Source organism: Corythoichthys intestinalis, chromosome 16 (assembly GCF_030265065.1).
Source record: "Corythoichthys intestinalis isolate RoL2023-P3 chromosome 16, ASM3026506v1, whole genome shotgun sequence".
Lineage (NCBI taxonomy): Eukaryota > Metazoa > Chordata > Actinopteri > Syngnathiformes > Syngnathidae > Corythoichthys > Corythoichthys intestinalis.
In genome coordinates, this window is record NC_080410.1 from 13,760,466 (window position 1) to 13,774,295 (window position 13,830).

The 13,830-nt window shown below is 41.5% G+C and overlaps 1 protein-coding gene across 2 annotated transcripts; it reads right to left on the reverse strand.

Moving 5' to 3' along the window:
- Positions 1–1,702: 1,702 nt before the first annotated feature.
- On the reverse strand, positions 1,703–9,359 carry LOC130931598 (uncharacterized). Of its 2 annotated transcripts, XR_009067258.1 has the most exons (3): positions 9,185–9,359; positions 2,717–9,029; positions 1,703–2,561 (listed from the first exon to the last, which is right to left on the reverse strand). XR_009067258.1 is itself a non-coding variant. In XM_057860495.1 (2 exons), exon 2 carries the CDS (start codon positions 8,830–8,832, stop codon positions 2,989–2,991), a length of 5,844 nt encoding a protein of 1,947 aa, XP_057716478.1. In that variant the 5' UTR covers positions 8,833–9,029; positions 9,185–9,359; the 3' UTR covers positions 1,705–2,988. The 2 variants fall into 2 exon arrangements, 1 of the variants encoding a protein (XP_057716478.1); XM_057860495.1 differs by having other exon boundaries at positions 1,705–9,029.
- Positions 9,360–13,830: the final 4,471 nt, after the last annotated feature.

Sequence of the window (13,830 nt, forward strand, 5' to 3'; positions counted from 1 at the left end):
TACTTTACATTCAAATGAGTATGCAATAATTTAGTATTACAAGAGAAAAAAAAAAATTCTCAAAAAACATAGTATCAGTATCGTACTGGCATCTGCCAATACACACATAGCAGGGTATCGGAATCTGTACTGGGAGCCAAAAGAAAATGGCATCGGTGCAACAGTAGTTTTAATAAGCAGCGATTTTATACTTTCTTTCTTTTCAATCATCGTGCCAACATGACTCTGCAAACCTGATAGCACATCCACACATTGAAGAGCAGTTCCATGGAGTTCAGCATACCATTAACTCAGCAGTAGAATCAAGGTCACTAAAACATAGGTGTGTTTACCGTCTGGTCATATCACTTTACGTTGTAGTTCTGAAGCGTACTGATGTGCAGCTGAGCACATCACTCACACAGACTGGTTGTATCCAGTCTACTCATACAGTATGTGATTACGGCAACAGGATGATTGGATTACAGGTCGAAGCGCTGACTTCAACACCACCCGTAAACACACTTGACGAACTTCCAGTGCAAAGAGTACACTAAAGGTGACAAAGTACTCACAATGTCTACTTAAGTTGAAAAAAGACATTTTTAAAAATGAAAATTGCAGACTACATATAGTAATTGACAGATGTTCCATGCCTGCTAACCAGTATTCCATCACAATGCCTCTGAGAACACTATGAAACATACATATATAAAAATAATAATAATAATAATAAGGTAATCGCATTGCAAAGTTGAAGAGATGTATAAAAATATTAGTGTTGCACCGATATGGTACCGATACGGGACAAAAATGACTTCAATGGTATTGGGGAGTACTAAATTGTCAGTGCAGCACAATATGTACTTTTCAAGATCTAGTTTCCAACCAAGATGCACCCTGACCCTCCCACCAATGAGTTTATCATTAGTAGATGTCCAATGCATTTCATGTGGGACGGTGGTAGCAAATGAACGAACGAGTGCCGTCAGTGGCAGACATTGAGTGGTCAAAGCAGTGTCTTACCAAGCCATGACAGCAACTACTTTACACTTACAGAACTTAAAATAAATTGTATATATTTTCAAGAAATGTGGTGTATATATATAATGTACAGGTGTTGGACAAAATAATAGAAACACCTAACATTTTGGCATCATAAATGATAATAAAACATAATTGTTAAAGAAGGGCATGAGGAACATTCTCATGAAGTTGAGCATCTCGTATGGCCGGCACAATCCCCAGACCTTAAAATTTTTTTCATCGCCATCATCTCTAAAAGAGTTAGAGGGTATTCTAACTGAAGAATAGCTTAAAATTCCTTTGAACAAAAAAACACAAGTTGTATGAATCAATACCTCGGAGAATTGAGGCTGGAATTGCCGCACAAGGCGGGCCTACACCATATGCAATTATTTTTTGAAGATTTTTTTTAAGGTGTTGCCATTATTTTGTCCAACCCCTGCTGACCAAAAGTATTGGCACCCCTGCAATTCTGTCAGATAATGCTCAATTTTTGTCCAACCCCTGCTGGCAAAAAGTATTAGCACCCCTGCAATTCTGTCAGATAATGCTCAATTTCTCCCAGAAAATTATTACAAATACAAATGCTTTGGTAGTAATATTCATTCATTCATTCATTCATTGTCCAGGCCGCTTATTTTTATTTATTTTGCTTACAATGAAAAAACACAAAAGAGAATGGGAAAAAAATTTAACAATTATCATTTTACACAAACTCCAAAAATGGACCGGACAAAAGTATTGGCACTCTTTTGAAAAATCACGTCATGCTTCTCTAATTTGTGTAATTAACAGCACCCGTTGTGGCACATAACACACATAACAGGTGGTGGCAATAACTAAATCACACTTGCAGCCAGTTAAAATGGATTAAAGTTGACTCAACCTCTGTCCTGTGTCCTTGTGTGTACCACATATAGCATGGAGAAAAGAAAAGACCAAAGAACTGTCTGAGGACTTGAGAAGCAAAATTGTGAGGAAGCATGGGCAATCTCAAGGTGTGTGTACCGTGCGCAGTGTTTTCAATAAGTGTAAAGTCCATGGCACTGTGGCTAACTTCCCTAGATGTGGGCGGAAAGGAAAAATTGACAAGAGATTTCAACGAAAGATTGTGCGGAGGGTGGATAAACAACCTCGACTAACATCCAAACAAGTACAAGCTGTCCCGCAGTCCGAGGGTACAACAGTGTCAACCCGTATTATCCGTCCTCCTGTGAATGAATAGGGACTCTATGGTAGGATACCCAGGAAGACCCCACTTCTGACCCAGAGACATAAAAAAGCCAGCCTGGAGTTTGCCAAAACTTACCTGAGAAAGCCAAAAACGTTTTGGAAGAATGTGCTCTGGTCAGATGAGACAAAAGCAGAGCTTTTTGGGAAAAGGCATCAACATAGAGTTTACAGGGGGTATGCTGTCCTCACTCGGAAGCGTCTACTTTTTTCCAAGCTAGACGGCTAGTGAACGACGCTTTAATAAACAGACTTCTTCCTTTGGTTTTATCTGATTTATTAATGGAATGGCCTTAAACCATTGTCCTCTCCGGACCGTCGTAAAACTACAAAAAGAGTATACAAGCATAGCATTAGCTACAACGTTAGCTTAGCACGCCAGACTAGTTCACTAAACATAAACAAAAAGTGTTCCATACAAAAAACATAACATTTCTCTTACCAACATAATATGTACATTATCCACAACATCCATACTTACGGACAAATCTTGTCCAAGGATCATGTGAGCACAACGTTGCAACTTAGGCTTCAGCCAGAGACGTCGTGCAGCCATATTGAATTGGCTAGAAAAACAAAAAACCATGTCGCGAGGCGACCACTAGAGTTCGCTGCTGGACAGCACAAAAAAGCCTTCTACAAAACTCACCAAAAGGCAGAACACTCCTCGCCTGGTACAATACAATTGTGCCACTACAAAACACTTTTTTTGTTTTTTTTGTTTTGAACAATTACAACAACATACGAGATTACTTACATTACTACAACTGGTAGTAGCAAAACCAAATCTGAAATTGGTCTCATAAACAATTTCACATTTCCATCTTTCACAGTTTTAACTTCTGCTTTTCGAACCTTATTGTCTTTACTCTCAAATGTTTTCACAACTCTTCCCATACACCAGTCATTTCTATGTGCAAGAACATCCTTCAATAGCACAATGTCACCAGTTTTTATGTTTGGTTTATCGTCTGTCCATTTTCTCCTTTGTTGCAGAGAGGAAAGGTATTCACTTCTCCACTGTTTCCAAAAAGTGTCCGCCATGCACTGCACTTGCTTCCACTGCTTTGCGTAGAGGTCGGGAGGTGCAAAGTTTCCTGTTGGGGCAGTTAACGTGTTGGTCTTTTGGGTTAGAAGAGTTGCTGGTGTGAGAAGGTTTGGTTTGTCTGGATCTGTTGATACTGGTACGAGTGGTCTCGCATTCATTATTACCATTACTTCCGCCATGAAAGTACTCAGCACTTCATGAGTGAGTTGGACATTTGTGGCTTTTAAAAGAATTCCATCCAGGATTCGTCGTGCGACTCCGATGAGTCTTTCCCATGCCCCTCCTATATGTGAGGAGTGTGGGGAGTTGAAAAGCCATGTACATCCTTTCTCCTGTAGGTAGGAGGTCAGTTCTGTGTCTTTGTGATCAATTTTGAGTTCGTTGCATGCGCCAACAAAGTTGGTACCTCTGTCCGAACGAAGTATTTGAGCTGGTCCACGGATGCTGAAAAATCTTCTTAATGCGTTAATGAAGCTGGATGTTGACATTGATTCTATGAGTTCAATGTGCACAGCTCTTGTGGACATACAGGTGAAAAGTACAGCCCAGCGTTTACTGTCTGCACTTCCTCCTCTGGTGCGACGTGTGATGACTGACCAGGGGCCAAAAACGTCCAGTCCTACGCTGGTGAATGGGGGCATAGGTGTAAGTCTGTCAATGGGTAAATCCGCCATCTTTTGTGTCTGTAGTTGTCCTCTAAGCTTTCGACAGAGAACACACTTGTGAATTACAGAAGAGACGAGTCTTTTACTGCCTTTGATCCAAAATCCAGCTGCTCTGAGCGCACCCTCTGATAGGTGGCGTCCCTGATGTGCTACCTTCTCATGATAGTATCTGATAAGAAGGACGGCTACATGGTGAGCATTTGGGATGATGAGTGGATGTTTTTCCTCTTTTGTCAAATTTGCAGGTGCCAAGCGTCCTCCTATTCTGAGGAGCCCATCTTCATCGATGATTGGATTTAACTTTTTGAGACAGCTTAGGTTTGGAAGTGGCTTGTTTGCTTTTATGCACCTGTACTCTTCTTTGAATGTTTCAGTCTGAACTGTGTGAATGATGAATTTCGCTGCTTTCTCGAGCTCATTTGGGGTGTTAGTTACACTGAAACACTTCCATCCTTTACTTTCTGAGTTTGTTTTCTTGAAAGATGCTGTTACACGTTTTAATGATGCAACAGTGTGGCATAATCTCATCCAATGAGAAAATCTTTCAAAACGACGTGACTCGAACTGTGTTACTGAAGCTTGAGTAACAAATGTCTTGATTTCAGGTTTAATCTCTGCATCTGCGTCAGGTTCGATGAGAGCAAATGTGTCACAGTATGACGTGTCTGTACTCGGCTGTGTCAAAAAGGAAGGACCACTAAACCAGTTTGTATAAGTCAATGCAGGAGCTGCAATTGATCTTGTGGCCTTGTCTGCTGGATTGTCATCTGTGTTAATGTAAAACCATTGTGCAGGATGTGTGGTTTTTCTAATCCTGTTCACTCTGTTTGCTACGTACGTGTAAAATCTCTTTGTGTTGTTATGTATGTAACCTAGGACGATTTTGCTGTCTGTAAAAAATCTGACAATGTCCACTTCAATGTCAATCTCATCTGTAATGAGTTCATACATTTCTACAGCCAATACTGCTGCGCACAGTTCCAACCTAGGGATAGTGTGAGCAGGTCGGGGGGCCACTTTGGACTTTCCCATGATGAAACCTGTGTGCCACTGACCTTCAGTGTTGAGCGCTCTCAGATACGCTACTGCTCCTATGGCCATGGTGGAGGCATCTGAGAATATGCACAGTTCTTTTCTCACAGCAGTGGTCTGAGAAAAAGGTAGGTAGCACCTTGGTATCTGTAGCTGCTCGAGGTGCTTCAACGAGGTTCTCCATTTGTTCCACTCCTCTTCTCTTTCAATGGGAAGTGGTTCATCCCAGTCCTTTTGCTCTGCCGACAGTTCACGTAGAAGAGCTTTTCCCTGCATTGTTATGGGAGACACGAATCCTAGCGGATCATACAAACTGTTAATTGTAGCCAAAACACCTCTTCTAGTATATGGCTTTTGATCAGTGTTGACATGAAAAGTAAAACAGTCATTTTCAAGATCCCACAACACCCCTAAACTTCTTTGTAAGGGTATGTTGTCAAATTCTAAATCCAAGTCTTTTAGATCCTTCGCTCTCTCGGCGACAGGAAATGCTTCAACTACTTTGCTGTCGTTGGAGGCTATTTTGTGCAGCTTTAAATTTGACTGGGCCAACATGTTTTGTGCATTTGTCAGTATTTCAACAGCTTCTTCTGAGCTTGCTGTGGACGCAAGGCCATCATCAACATAAAAATGTCTCATTACAAACTGTTTTGCATCCAGTCCATGCTCCTCCTCTCCCTCGACTGCAGCGCGCCTCATGCAATAAATAGCCACAGCCGGAGACGGACTATTTCCAAAAACGTGGACCTTCATTCTATAATCACATACACTTTTACTCATGTCATTATTCTCATACCAAAGGAATCTTAAATAATCCCTATGATCTTCTCTGACTTGAAAGCAATAAAACATTTGTTGCACATCAGCAGAAAATGCTACAGACTCTTTTCTAAAACGCATAAGAACGCCTAGTAGCGTGTTGTTCAAGTCCGGTCCACTTAGTAACACTTTGTTAAGTGACTGACCTTCGAACTCTGCACTTGAATCAAAAACTACCCTTAATTGGTTAGGTTTTTGAGGATGATACACACCAAATGATGGTAAGTACCAATGTTCTTTGTTTGAGTCCAAAATTGGAGCCATCTCCGCCTGGTCGTTGTCCAGCATGTTTTGAATAAACTCCACGTATTGTTTTTTCATTTCAGGATTTCGGTCCAGTGTTTTTCTGAGTGACTGGAGACGTTTGAGTGCTTGCTCCTTGTTACTTGGAAGCTTTGGTCTTGGAGATTGGAATGGCAATGGCGCCACCCAGCTGTTATCTTCATTTTGATATACTTCTTTTTCCATAATGTCAAGAAAATATTTGTCTTCTATTGAGAGTGCCGGTTTGTCGTCATCTTTGGTTCTCTCAAAAACAGTTTGTCCCAGCTGATCCGTGTTTGTATTTTTACGTTCGTTTTGGGAAGTTGGTTTAGTGTTTGACTGGCTACTAAAACCATTCGACTCTTTGATTTGAAAGGTGTTAGGACATGGGCTGAAGTAAGAAGCACGGCCATTCTGAAGAACGTTTGTTTTGAGGACGTTCACGTTTGGAGGTTTGTGCGTCTTACCCAGGCAGGTTTCACCAACTATAACCCAACCCAAGTCTAAACGTTGTGCATAGGGGGTACTACGCGGTCCATTAATCCTCTCTCGAACTTTGTGTAACTGGATAATGTCACGTCCCAAGAGCAATAGGATTGGTACTTTTTCTTCTACCGGAGGTATTTTGTTTGCTATCCTTTGCAGGTGAGGGTACTGCATAGCAACCTGTGAAGATGGGATCTCTCTTCTATCGTCAGGAATCATGTCACATTCAATTAGGTTTGGGAGTGGGAGCTTTACTCTACCATCCACTGACTCAATCATGAAGTTTGATGCTGTTCTGCCGACATTATCTGACAGGCCTGAGCATGTTCTAAGCTTATAAGTGTCCGAGCGTGTCTCTATGTTGAAGAGCTCGAAAAACTGAGACTTGACAAGCGACTTGTTGCTTTGTTCATCAAGTACAGCATATAGCTTTACTGCTTGATCTCGCTCACCCTTTGGGTACACTATTACAGGGCTTATTTTTGAGCATGAAAGTGTGCTGTTTGCATCACCACATACTTCAGTGCATTTAGAAACAACTGAGACACTTACATCTTCGTGTGTCTCCCCGCCATCACCTTTCTCAACTTCAGAACTTTCCTCTGGAGCAGGAAGTGGACCTGGATGTAGCGCTGTCAAATGTCTTTCGCTGCCACATTCCATGCACCTAATTTGCATATTACAGTCTTTCGCTAAATGCTGAGTTGAGCTACAACATTTAAAACAAATTCTGTTGTCTTTCAAGAATGACTTGCGTTCATCAATGGGCTTGGCTCTAAAGGTTTTGCACTTTGTAAGCGGGTGAGGTTTCTTATGTAATGGACATAGCTTGTCCGGACTTTCTGCTGGCTTACTAAAACATTTTTGAGCTGTACTGGTGTCAGTTGGAATGTCTGTTTTGTGCACGGAAACCACTCGCCTGTTATCACTTTTGAAGCTTTTTTCCTTTTTGAAGCTTGTGTTGATAGGAGATGTGATGACGAAGCTTGGGTCATTTCTTATTTTTGCTTGTTGTCTCACAAATTTTGAAAAGACACTAAAAGGTGGAAAGACGACTTTGTGTTCTTCTTTGTACTTCGCTCCTGTAGCGATCCACTTGTCTTGAAGCCCGTAAGGTAGCTTGTCCACGATGGGGTTGACTCCTCGAGACGTGTCCAAATACGATAGGCCTGGTAAGTATCCTCCGTCCTTGGCACATTCAATTTCTTGTAGAATGTCACCTAGCTCTCGTAACTTTGTGTTGTCCCTGTTGTTAAGTTTGGGAAACTGTTCAATCTTTTTTAGCAATGCATTTTCCATGACTTCAGGTGACCCGTAGCATTCCTCCAGTCGTTCCCACAAAAGATGAAGTGCAGCTGTTGGATTGAAGACATGAACTGATCGGATTCTTTTAGCTTGCTGGCGAGACTCATTTCCAAGCCACTTTATCATTAAATCTATTTCTTCTTGGGCTGTTAATCTCAAGTCCTTAATGGCATTTTGGAATGATGCCTTCCATGCCCAGTAGTTCTCTGGGAGATCATCAAACTGTAAAAGTCCAGTACTCAACATTTCTCTCCGTCTCAGGTAACATGTGATGTCCTGTTTTCCCTGCGTCTCTGCCGGAGTTGGAAGAGTGTCATACGGGTACAGTTTGGGTGGACTGCGTTCTTCTCTCTCTTGTGTTTGCTGCTCCACTTTGATGTCAGGTTTTTTCTCACTGTAAAAATTTCTCTCATCTATTTCTGTGTTCATCGCCATTTCACATTGCTCACGTGCTGCTTTGTGGCTGGCGAGTGGATCCATTTTCGATAAAAATCTTTCATAGTAGCTGTCTGGATGGCTTTGAACAAACTCTGCTGTACGTTGCATTGGATTGGCAGGTTGTCCTACAATTGAATGTCTTACTTCAGATTTTGTGAAACTTTCTTCTTCTTCTTCATAAACAGCAGCCTCTGCTTCTGCGGCTGCAACTGCCTTTTGACAACTTAAGACGTGTAGATTGGCTTCAAGCTCAGATTTTTGCTTCATCATGGTAGCTTCTTTTTCTGAATATGCCAACTGTGCACGTGCGGCTACTGCTTTTGCTCGCGCCTTTAGTGCTGCAGAACTAGTAGATGAACTAGTAGATGAACTCTTGGATGTATGCGTGCGTATAGACCTGACCTGTGAGTCTGCATTGCTTGCGTTATCCATGTTCTCTGTATTGTCTGCATAGTCTCTGTTTTCCACTTGTCTTTGTTGTTGCCTTGGCGTTGCTCCTTCGTCTGTAGAATCCAGGTGTTTTTCTGACCGTAGGCTCATTGTTGTGTGTTGCGTCGTAGTTGATCCCGCCGCGCTGATGTCCTTTTACTATGCTGTCCTCACTCGGAAGCGTCTACTTTTTTCCAAGCTAGACGGCTAGTGAACGACGCTTTAATAAACAGACTTCTTCCTTTGGTTATATCTGATTTATTAATGGAATGGCCTTAAACCATTGTCCTCTCCGGACCGTCGTAAAACTACAAAAAGAGTATACAAGCATAGCATTAGCTACAACGTTAGCTTAGCACGCCAGACTAGTTCACTAAACATAAACAAAAAGTGTTCCATACAAAAAACATAACATTTCTCTTACCAACATAATATGTACATTATCCACAACATCCATACTTACGGACAAATCTTGTCCAAGGATCATGTGAGCACAACGTTGCAACTTAGGCTTCAGCCAGAGACGTCGTGCAGCCATATTGAATTGGCTAGAAAAACAAAAAACCATGTCGCGAGGCGACCACTAGAGTTCGCTGCTGGACAGCACAAAAAAGCCTTCTACAAAACTCACCAAAAGGCAGAACAGGGGGAAAAAAACGAGGCCTGCAAAGAAAAGAACACAGTCCCCACAGTCAAACATGGCGGAGGTTCCTTGATGTTTTGGGGTTGCTTTGCTGCCTTTGGCACTGGACTGCTTGATCGTGTGCATGGCATAATGAAGTGTGAAGACTACCAACAAATTTTGCAGCATAATGTAGGCCCCAGTGTGAGAAAACTGGGTCTCCCTCAGAGGTCATTGGTCTTCCAGCAGGACAGTGACCCAAAACATACTTCAAAAAGCACTAGAAAATAGATTGAGAGAAAGTACTGGGGACTTCTAAAGTAGCCAGCAATGAGTCCAGACCTGAATCCCATAGAACACCTGTGGAGAGATCTGAAAACAGCAGTTTGTAAAAGGCACCCTTAAAATTTTAGACCTGGAGCAATTGGCCAAAGAAGAATGGTCTAAAATTCCAGTAGAGCATTGTAAGAAACTCATTAAGGGATACCGGAAGCGGTTGTTCACAGTTATTTTGTCTAAAGGTTGTGCTACCAAGTATTAGGCTGAGGGTGCCAATACTTTTGTCCGGCCCAATTTTGGAGTTTTCTTTAAAACGATAATGATTTTTTTTATTTCATTCTGTTTTTTTTTTCATTCCAAGCAAAATAGCCTGGTACACCAGACTCACCGCTGTTCCAGCGATTGAGTCTGGCGACCGTCCGGCGGATCAAATTCCCAGGGCGGAGCAAGCCACAGCAAACAGACAGCCGAGTGGACCAATCAGCGACGGGCGGACGTGACGTTAGTAAAGCGACGAGGGACTTGCACGCGGAAGTAGACATACGAGGAGAGCGGAGTTTATTCAACATGGCTAGCATGAGACAGACTGTTGTCAATGACTTGTGTCCATGTGTTTTTGGTCATTTAAAACTGATTTTACCGTGGATTGGAACATATTCTCGGCTCTCCCGACGCGAAAGAGTGACGTTACTCGTTAAGAACACGTCACGCAAATAAACGAATCTGATTGGACGGTTGATTTTACGCTTGCTCGAGAAGCCGTTAATGGGCTGGGTCCCAGACTATTCTCACAGTGTTTGAAAAATACAGGGAGAACAGTCTGGCCGTGCCAGGCAACAAGCAAAATAAATGATTACTACGAAAGCATTTGAAATTGCAATTATTTTCTGGGAGAAACTGAGCACTATCTGACAGAATTGCAGGGGTGCCAATCTGACAAAATTGCAGGGGTGCCAATACTTTTGGCCAGCAGTGTATATGGTAATACTGGTATCAGCTAAGCTTGAGAACGATAAACCGATACGACCAGATAGCCAGTTTTACAGGTGAGAGATACAGATGTATCGATAGTAAAGTTACCATTCGACAGTAATTAGCCATTAAATATTCAATGAACCGATAGTAGAGATAGAATTCGGCTATCGCGAGCACAAGAATGGCTTCTAATGGCTAGTTCAATGCATTTCTCAATATGATAATAATTACTTTTACTTCACATGCTGCACTTGTGTCATTCACCACACAGCGCACTTAGATCGTGACCGCACGCATGATATAATATGGACAAGCACTACTCACAGTCGTGGTTGCCTCAACTTCCTATGCATTTCGGCAGAACCGCTACTAGTCGCCGTCATTACACGATCGTCACGGGCGTGTCATTACAACCCGAGAGCTAACGAAACCACTGTAACGCACGCTCCGTAGCATTTTCTTCACAGCCCAAAGCGAAACTAGTAGTGGCAACGAAGCAACATGCTAAAACAATGCGTGATCACCGACGCAAGCGACGTGCAGCGATTGATTTTCAACGCACCCAGGAAAACAAAAGTCGGACTTTGAAGTGATGAAGGCAGCCAGATCTGTTCGCATGGGACAGAGCTTGTGTGAAGTGTGGAGCGGTACAGAGATCTTGAGTTTTTAACCCTGAAAAATAACCCACTTCAATGGTGGAAAGGGCGGCATATTGCTTCCACGAAACGCAGTCTACTTAAACATGAACATGTGGATTAGTTGATCTTCCTCAAGAAAAATCTGCCCTTCAAAAAAGATATGGACAGTGATGAGGAATAAAAAATGAGGACGCACAGGCATAAGTGAATGGCTGCTGTGTTTTAGGTTAAAGTCATGATTAATAGTTAGTGGCATGAAACCCACTAACTGTCCATTAGACGTAATACCAGCTAGCCTTCTAAAGGAAGTCTTTAGTTGCCTTGGATCAAGTCTGCTGTCCCTCATAAACACCTCTCTCAGTTCCGGTTCTGTCCCAGCTGCCTTCAAAGAGGCTGTAGTCAGACCCCTTCTTAAAAAACCCCATCTCGACTCCTCTGTGCTGTCCAATTTTAGACCTGTCTCCCACTTGTCTTTCCTTTCCAAAGTTTTAGAAAAAGTTGTTTTTATTCAATTGCAAACCTTCTTAGAGACGAATTCCACCCTTGACAAGTTCCAATCAGGTTTTAGGTCCAGACACAGCACTGAGTCAGCATTGTTAAAAGTTCATAACGATATTGCTCTTTCTGTGGATAATGGAAACCCGGCTATCCTTGTTTTACTGGACCTCACAGCAGCATTCGATACAGTTGACCATTCAGTCCTTGTATCTCGTTTAGAACATTTCATAGGTATCCGTGGTAACGCTTTAAAATGGTTTAAATCGTATTTACAACATAGAACATTCTCGGTAATGATTGGGGAATTTTCCTCCTCACAATCTTCTCTGTCTTGCGGGGTACCGCAAGGCTCTATTTTAGGGCCTGTTCTTTTTGCGCTTTATCTCCTACCTTTAGGATCAATTATAAAAAAACATAATATCACTTTTCATTTTTATGCTGATGACCTGCAGCTTTATCTGCCCCTGAGACCTAACAAAAAAACTGCTCTTGCTAAATTGATGGAGTGCATATCTGATGTGAAGCAGTGGCTTGCACAAAACTTTTTACACCTTAACGAGAGCAAAACTGAATTTATTACTTTTGGCACACCTTCCATGATGAAAGCCCTTGAGCCCAACTCTGGTGCTCCGGCTGACATTTTTAAGACGCACGTTAAAAATCTCGGAGTGATATTCGATAGCAGGCTTAACTTTGAAAAGCAGATTAGTTCTGTTGTAAGAGCAAGTTTTTTCCAGCTCCGTCTCTTAGCCAAAGTGAAGCCTTTTCTTAGTCGCCACGACCTTGAAAAAGCAATTCACGCTTTTATAAGTTCAAGGCTGGACTACTGCAATGCACTTTATGTTGGCCTACCCAAGTCCTCGATTTCTCGGCTGCAACTTGTTCAAAATGCTGCTGCTCGATTTTTAACAGGTACACCTAGACGTGAGCATATTACCCCCGTGCTATCATCACTCCACTGGCTTCCAGTCCATTTTAGAATTGATTTCAAACTTTTACTGTTTGTTTTTAATTCTATTTATGGCCAGGCTCCATCATATCTATCGGAAATTTTAACTTTTCGTAACTCTGGCAGAACTCTTCGCTCGACCGGCCAGCTTTTTTTAGATGTTCCGAGGTCAAAACGTAAACAGTGGGGAGACCGATCCTTTGCGGTTGCTGCCCCCAGGCTGTGGAACAGCCTTCCCTCCGAAATCCGCACCACCACGGATGTAGGTCTTTTTAAGTCTCGGCTAAAAACGCACCTTTTTAGACTCGCCTTTTACAAAGATTAGGATAGCCTGGTTTTATTAGCTTAAGGACTTTTTTTTAATGTTTTTCGATTTTATCGGTTTTATTGTTTTACTTGCTGGACTTTTATTGTGATGCGCTCTTTGTTTTACTTTATTTTTTAAATGTCATTGTATAATATTTTCCTGCCTTTTATTTATCTTGAGCCATGTTTTGTTGTAAAGCACTTTGAGGGCCTTTCAGGTTTTTGTAAAGGGCTATATAAATAAATTTGATTGATTGATTGATTGATTATTGACCTGTCTAAAATGCCATGTTTTTATTCCCCCAGTTATACCCGTCGTAAAGCATAATTTATTATTTATTTATGATAACACTAGCAGGTTTAATTCTTTTTTTTTCTAGAGCTGCTGCATATAAATTGTTTTGTTTGTAGGATGTTTACGTTGAAAGTTTGCACTTAAATTACTTACCTCTTGTGTTAAAAACACCAGGAAATACAGCAACTGAATTACTGCATTTTATTGTTGTCTGTCACTGGAGTTTCATTTTATTATCAATCCCATCCAACAAAATGACGGTCATATAGTAAGCCTTTTTTTTTTTTTTCCCATTAAAAAATTAAACATAACATTGGTATGAAATTTTAATTTTGCTATATTAGAAATGTGGTCTTTTTATATGTTTAAAATATTGTACAAACACACACAACAAATATTTACTATCGAATCGTTTTCACTCTATCGAACCGTATCGTTCTTACACTGTATCGAATCGTATCGAATCGCTTGGCCTTAAAAATGTATCGTTTTTTAATCGAATCGTAACCTGTGTATCTAGATATATATCGAATCGACTTCATGCCAG

Bases quoted from the DNA above. Each gene is read 5' to 3' on its own strand.
- LOC130931598 (XM_057860495.1), bottom strand. From the start codon at position 8,832: ATGAGCCTACGGTCAGAAAAACACCTGGATTCTACAGACGAAGGAGCA.